The 6,266-nt window shown below is 46.6% G+C and overlaps 1 protein-coding gene across 1 annotated transcript; it reads right to left on the reverse strand.

Annotated features, from left to right (window-relative positions):
- Window positions 1-1,473: 1,473 nt before the first annotated feature.
- LOC123810172 (calcitonin gene-related peptide 2-like) lies at window positions 1,474-6,054 on the reverse strand. Its single transcript, XM_045825726.1, has 4 exons — window positions 5,924-6,054; window positions 5,026-5,120; window positions 2,118-2,273; window positions 1,474-1,633 (listed from the first exon to the last, which is right to left on the reverse strand). The coding sequence occupies exons 2-4, from the start codon at window positions 5,109-5,111 to the stop codon at window positions 1,474-1,476; spliced, it is 402 nt and encodes a 133-aa protein (XP_045681682.1). The 5' UTR covers window positions 5,112-5,120; window positions 5,924-6,054.
- Window positions 6,055-6,266: the final 212 nt, after the last annotated feature.

Raw genomic sequence — 6,266 nt, forward strand, 5'->3', positions numbered from 1 at the left:
CTGCGGACCGGGACATTGTCTAAAAATAAATGTGAATTGTCTCTTTGAAATGCGTAGGGTTCTATTTCCAAGAAGGGATATTTTAATTTTTATTTATTTTCACTTCATTCATTCATTGATTCATTCATTCATTTATAGGGGAAGGGGGGGAGGGAGAGAAACACCCATGTGAGAGAATAACATCGAATGATTGCCTCAAGCAAGTGCCTCAATCAGGGACTGAACCTGCAACCTTGGCCTGTGCCCTGACTGGGAATTGAACCAGTGACTTTTCACTGTGTGGGGTGATGCCTAACCAATTGAGCCATACCATTTGGGCCCAACAAGGGATATTTTACTGAAAACTGAGGGTCTAGGATTCTGAGCATTCTAGCATGTTGCCTTTGCTTCATTTGAGTCAACCTGGTCAACTAAGTGTTCACAGGTCCCTGAGACTCTCTGGGAAAAACAGCACAAACTGCAGAAGGGACTCCTTTCGAGTGTATCAAATTACTTTTGTTTTTCTTGGTGAGGTTCTCAAATGACAAGCTTTCTTTAAAGAAAGATTTCTGTTGAGGCACAGCATCACTATGTGCCCCCAGACACCCAGGACACGGCAATTGCATGTCCCCTGAAGGTTGGGCAGAATGGCCGCCATCACCAGGTTGGCTGCCTGGGCCCAGCCCCGATTTGTTACCAGGTAAGCCAATGAGATATGCTGTCATATGTATTGAATATAGAATGAAATATGAAAAGATGCACACCAGGTAGTATGCAATTATATTTATTTTATTTTAGGTAAGACAGGGTGTTTTAATGTCAAGTAGCATGCGGAAGGGTGTGTTTTCCATGCATTCCTCCCAGCTGATTTCATGGTGAATTTAGAGAAGTGGGGTTCAGCTTCCGGGCGATCTAGGAGAAAGAGAACAACAGCTAGAATTTAGTTATTTATTAATTGTGAGGCTACTGACATCTATTATCTTATTTTCTCTGTATGTTAATAGTAGCAGGTGGCTGCTATGGTTGCCCTCAATTTACAGATGGGGAAACTGAGGCTTAGAGAGAGTGTCTGGCCCAAGGTCCTATCAGTAATAGAGGATAAACACAATTCTTGACCCCAAGTGTATCCTGTGCACTCAAATGTTCACAACATTGTAGTGTGTAGTCCTAAAGCATAGTCCCTTTTAGACTTGCTAGTATAATCACAATTACAGCTCCAGCAAACAGCATGGTAAATGAATAGGATCAGTATTTCCTGGCAGATGATATCAGTGTCATAGGGACACAGTGGAAAAACAGAGAAATGAACCCAAAATCCTGGGGTTTCAGCCATTGGGACTCTGTCCTTCTCCAGACACTGGAGTGAGCAGCTTTCCCATTGGATTTTTTACTGTTATGGACCCATAGACAGTTAGAGAGTGGACTGCTCCCCTGTGTGATACCTAGTCATCCATCCTCCCATCCAAGAACAGAAGGCAGTCGTCTTCTGCCTGCTTATTCCTGAAGGTCCCTGCGGCGACGGCCAAAGGCTTTGGAGCCCACATAGGTTGGCACAAAGTTGCTCTTCAGTATGCCCCCAGATCTGCTCAGCAGGCCTGCCAGCTTATTGGTCACGCAGGTAGCAGTGTTGCAGGCTCTCTTCTGGGTGTTGACACTGATTCATAGGATGGAGGAAAAGAGAAGGTCTGTCAGTGAGAGGTTGAAAGGGTGAGGTGGGAAAGTCCACCTCCTGGGACCATCATGGTAAAGTTACTGCTCTAAGAGGCACCAATTAACCTTAGGGTTTTCACCTAAACAGCAGAAAAGTTTAGGTCATTATGGAAAAAGTCATCACTACTTCCCACAGACATTCCCAGTGCTGTCAGAAAATCTATAGATGGCTCTCACTTATCTCAGACACTGGTTTACCTGACCCTGCCTCGTGCAAGCCCTTTGCCTTCATTTTGCATGTGGTCTAACCATAGTCTCTCCATCTGACCTCTGTCTTCAGTGGAGCCTGAGAACAGCTGGACCCAGGCTGGGGTGAACAGCCTGCTGGTCACCTGTCCAACTGTGTTCTCCCCTACTTCTCAGGACATGCCTTCCTAGGCATGACTGGGGAGAGGGCACACCCTGTGCTGGGCAGGTGCCTAACCTACCTGAAGTCCTCAGTCTCCTGATCCTGCTCCTGTTCCTGTTCCTGTTCCACATCACCAATTTTCTTTTGCATGTAGTCTTTCACCATTTCAGCCAGTATGAGGCACAAATCATCCTCTTTGAATGCAGCAGGATCCATGCGGCTCCCCAGGTAGGACCTGGGGAGGGGAAGCAAACCCAATACAGGCTCAGAGTCTACCCCATTTACAGGATAATTACCCAGGTTTGCATGAGGGTGAGAAAGCAGACTAATAATAGAGCACATGTTAAATTTAATAACAACAAAGTTATTGGCAAAACAGTTAGCAGATTGTGATACAATTTATTTCTCAAATTGTGGTTGAATTAGATAAATAGGTTTCCTACAGATGCAAATATCTGGTAAAAAGCAATGCAAGCACTCTGTGAGTCTAAAAAGATATAAAATTTATAACAAAGATGACTTCCGGCCAAGATGGAGGCATAGGTAGACACACTGTGACTCCTCCCACAACCAAAATAAGGACAACAACAATTTAGAAATAAAATAACAACCAGAACTGATAGAAAATTGACCTGTATGGAAGTCCTACAACCAAGAAGTTAAAATAGACATATTCATGCAGACCGGTAGGTGGGGCGGAGTCGGGTGGCCACGTGGAGAGGGGTCTCGGTAGCATAGGGCGGGCAAGGCACCCCGGGTGCGCAAGACCACAGTGGGTGGACCCTGGGTGCGCAGGCGGGGGCTGGCAGACCCCGGGTGCGGGTGGCAACGGGCAGACCCAGCTAGGCAGCGATTGTGAAGCGAGGCACTGCGTGTGAGGCAGCTGGCTGACTGGACAGTCCCACATTCACGTGCAAATAAACCAGGCGAAACTGGGGAGTGAAACAGATGGCATAGCCCAGGGTCCCAGCGCCAAGAAATAAGGGCTCGAAACACCCATTGAAAACACCTGTGGGGGCTGAGGCGCAAGGAGAGATCCCAGCCTCATGGGAGAGTTCATTGGAGAGAGCCACGGGGGAATCAGCACCAGAAAGGCCCAGTTTGCTTGGGGGAAGCAGCGGAGGGGACTGGGATCCAACAGAGAGCGGAGCGAGCGCCATTGTTCCCTCTCGGACCCCGTCCAACATACAACGTCACAACCCAGCGACGTGGGTTGCCCCGCCCGGGTGAGCACCTAAGGCTGCGCTCCTCATACGTAACTGGTGCGACAAAACAACAACAGAAAAATGGCCCAAACAACAGCAAATAAAACTAAGCAATGAAGAGACAGCCAACCTATCAGATGCACAGTTCAAAGCACTGGTGATCAGGATGCTCACAAAATTGGTTGAATTTGATTGCAAATTAGGTGAAAAAAATGAATGCTGCGCTAAGTGAAATGAAGGAAAATGCACAGGGAACCAATAGTGATGGGAAGAAAACTAGTTTTCAAGTGAAAGGAGGTCATCATCACCAAGCCCTTACTACATGAAATGTTAAAGGGACTTATTTAAGGAAAAGAAGATAAAATACATGTATAGTAAAATGACAGCAATCTCACAATTATTAACAACCATACCTAAAACAAAAACAAAAAGAAACTAAGCAAACAACTAGAACAGGAACAGAACCACAGAAATGGAGATCACATGGAGGGTTAGCAACAGGGGAGTGGGAGGAGGAGAGGGGGGAAAAGGTACAGAGAATAAGTAGCATAGATGGTAGGTAGAAAATAGACAGGGGGAGGACAAGAATAGTATGGGAAATGTAGAAGCTAAAGAACTTATGACACATGGACATGAACTAAAGGGGGAGAGAATGTAGGTGGGAGAGGGTGTGCAGGGTGGAGGGGAATGAAGGGGGGTAATGGGACAACTATAATAGCATAATCAATAAAATATATATTTTTTCAAAAAGGATGCTCAGCATCACTAGTCATCAGAGAGATGCAAATGAAAACCATAATGATATACCACTTCACACCTGTCAGAATGGTCATCATAAACAAATCAACAAACAACAAGTCCTGGAGAGGATGTGGAGAAACTGGAACCCTAGTGCACTATTGGTAGGAATGCAGACTGGTGCAACTCCTGTGGAAAACAGTGTGGAATTTCCTCAGAAAACTAAAAATGGAACTGCCTTTTCATCCTGCAATTCTACTGATGGAATTATACCTTAAGAATCCTGAAACACCAATTCAGAAGATCCTGTGCATCCCAATGTTCATAGCAGCATTATTTGCAATATCCAAGTGCTGGAAAGAGCCTAAATGCCCATCAGTAAATGGGAGGATCAACAAACTGTGGTTCATTTACACAATGGAATCCTACGCAGCAGAAAGACAGAAGGAACTCTTACCATTTGTGACAGCATGGATGGAACTGGAAAGTGTTATGCTAAGTGAAAATAAGCCAGGTGGTGAAAGAGAAATACCATATGATCTCACCTATAAGTGGGACATAATCAAGAAAATGACATGTGAGCAAAATATAACCAGAGACATGTAAACAAAGAACAAGCTGACAGTGACCCGAGAGGATGGGGGATGGGGCAATGATGGGAAAGAAGGGGAAGAGTCAAGGAACATGTACAAAAGTAACATGGAAAAAGACAACAAGGGGTGATTGAATGTGGAAGATGGGAGAAGGTAGGGAGGGGGAGAGTAATGGGGGAAGACATGATGGCAACTGTAACTGAACAGCAATTAACAAAAAAATAAAAGTAAAAAAAATTATAACAAAGAACATTGTACACCTTTTTTTTTATTTGTGAATTGCATTCAACACATCTTTATAGCATAAGAACTTATATGTAGGTTTACACACATACATCCCCCCTACCCCTCGGTGGTTGTTAAACTTTCAGCACACCACAATTCAGACCACGGAACTGGTTGATCCCAGGGGCAGTGGGAGCAGAGTGTGCTGCTTGCAGGGCTGTATCACCTGAATGGCGCTGCCTGGAGGACTCCTGTCTGGTACAGGATCAAGATGCCAAGAGCCAGGTAGGGGGAATACTTCCAGAAGCCCATGATGCCTCTCTGCAAGAAAAAAAGTATTGTCACCCCTGCAGCAGTAAGATACACCAGGCCTCCATCAAGGACCATCCTAGAGCACCCTGGCACAACAGCACATACCTTTATTTTAGTGCAACTTAGAGCTGTCTCCCATGTGTGGGGCTTTTGCTCATACCCAGCCATGCAAGTAGGGAAAGGTAGGTAGAGAGGGCAAATCTCTGTGGTTGGAATCTCTGAGAAACTAAAGAACCTAATTCAACTCTGAATTCTAGCAAAGAGACCCCTGTAAGAATCAAGGTTAGCAGAATCTTTCAATGAGACCCAGGATTTAAACCGGGAAAAAGCACCCAGATTCACGACTGGGGCTTGCAGTTTGTCGCTGATGCCCTAGGTCTTTGTGCCTGTTTGCCAACCAGGTTCCCAACCGGTTTCCTGGGGTCCACTAGGCGAGAAACCAGCTCTGGAGCGCACAGTCTGCAGAAAGAGCTACTCATGCGTCCTGTCCTGTGCGCAGTGCCTGGTGTGCTCCAGCGGCAGAGATCGGTCTAAGCACGCGTGCAGCTAAAGACAAGGAGACTGGAGACCCGCTCTGCACAGGAAGAGTGAAGCAGAAATCCTGGACTGAGACTGTTCGGCGTAACCTGGGTAGGAGTCCGGGATGAAAAATGAACTAATAAAAACTGTGCGATGAACAGACACGAACAGAAGTGGACGGAGACTTTGACACCGGCAGGAAGATTGACTAAGATAAGAGTAATGCAGAGAGAGGGAAGGGAACAGGAGAGATAGCGAGAACCACACAGCTAACCCGAAGTCTCGGGGCTCACCTGCAGCAGGTAGCGGCGGCGGCGGCGGTGGTGGCGTTCGTGTTAGGCGACTGCACTGTGGAAGTGGCAGTGACACTCCAAGTGGAAAGTCGCTCTGATGCCTCCCAGCACTGGCAGCTCCTCTTATTCCCGCTGCTCCGGGTCTGGGGGTGGTCCAGGAGCTCCGCGCAACCAATGAGAAGGATCCTGTGCCTCCGACGTATTCGTATCACCCACTTGCGTCCAGAACCTGTAGCATCCCTCAGGATCATCCCACTTGTATTTGCATTGAGGTCATTGATGGAAAGGAGAGGTGGGGGTGGTGGGGACCAAGAAAAACACCCACGAAGTGAGCAGGGTATTG

The sequence above is a fragment of the Phyllostomus hastatus genome, unplaced genomic scaffold, assembly GCF_019186645.2.
Source record: "Phyllostomus hastatus isolate PE091 unplaced genomic scaffold, TTU_PhHast_1.1 phas_scaffold_585, whole genome shotgun sequence".
Classification (NCBI taxonomy): Eukaryota; Metazoa; Chordata; class Mammalia; order Chiroptera; family Phyllostomidae; genus Phyllostomus; species Phyllostomus hastatus.

Coding starts and splice junctions, on each gene's coding strand:
- LOC123810172 (XM_045825726.1), bottom strand. CDS start 5,111: ATGGGCTTCTGGAAGTATTCCCCCTACCTGGCTCTTGGCATCTTGATC. Junction 2,274..5,025: donor CTCCAGGCAGCGCCATTCAG/GTGATACAGCCC, acceptor TCCCCTCCCCAG/GTCCTACCTGGGGAGCCGCA. Junction 1,634..2,117: donor CAGGAGACTGAGGACTTCAG/GTAGGTTAGGCA, acceptor CCTATGAATCAG/TGTCAACACCCAGAAGAGAG.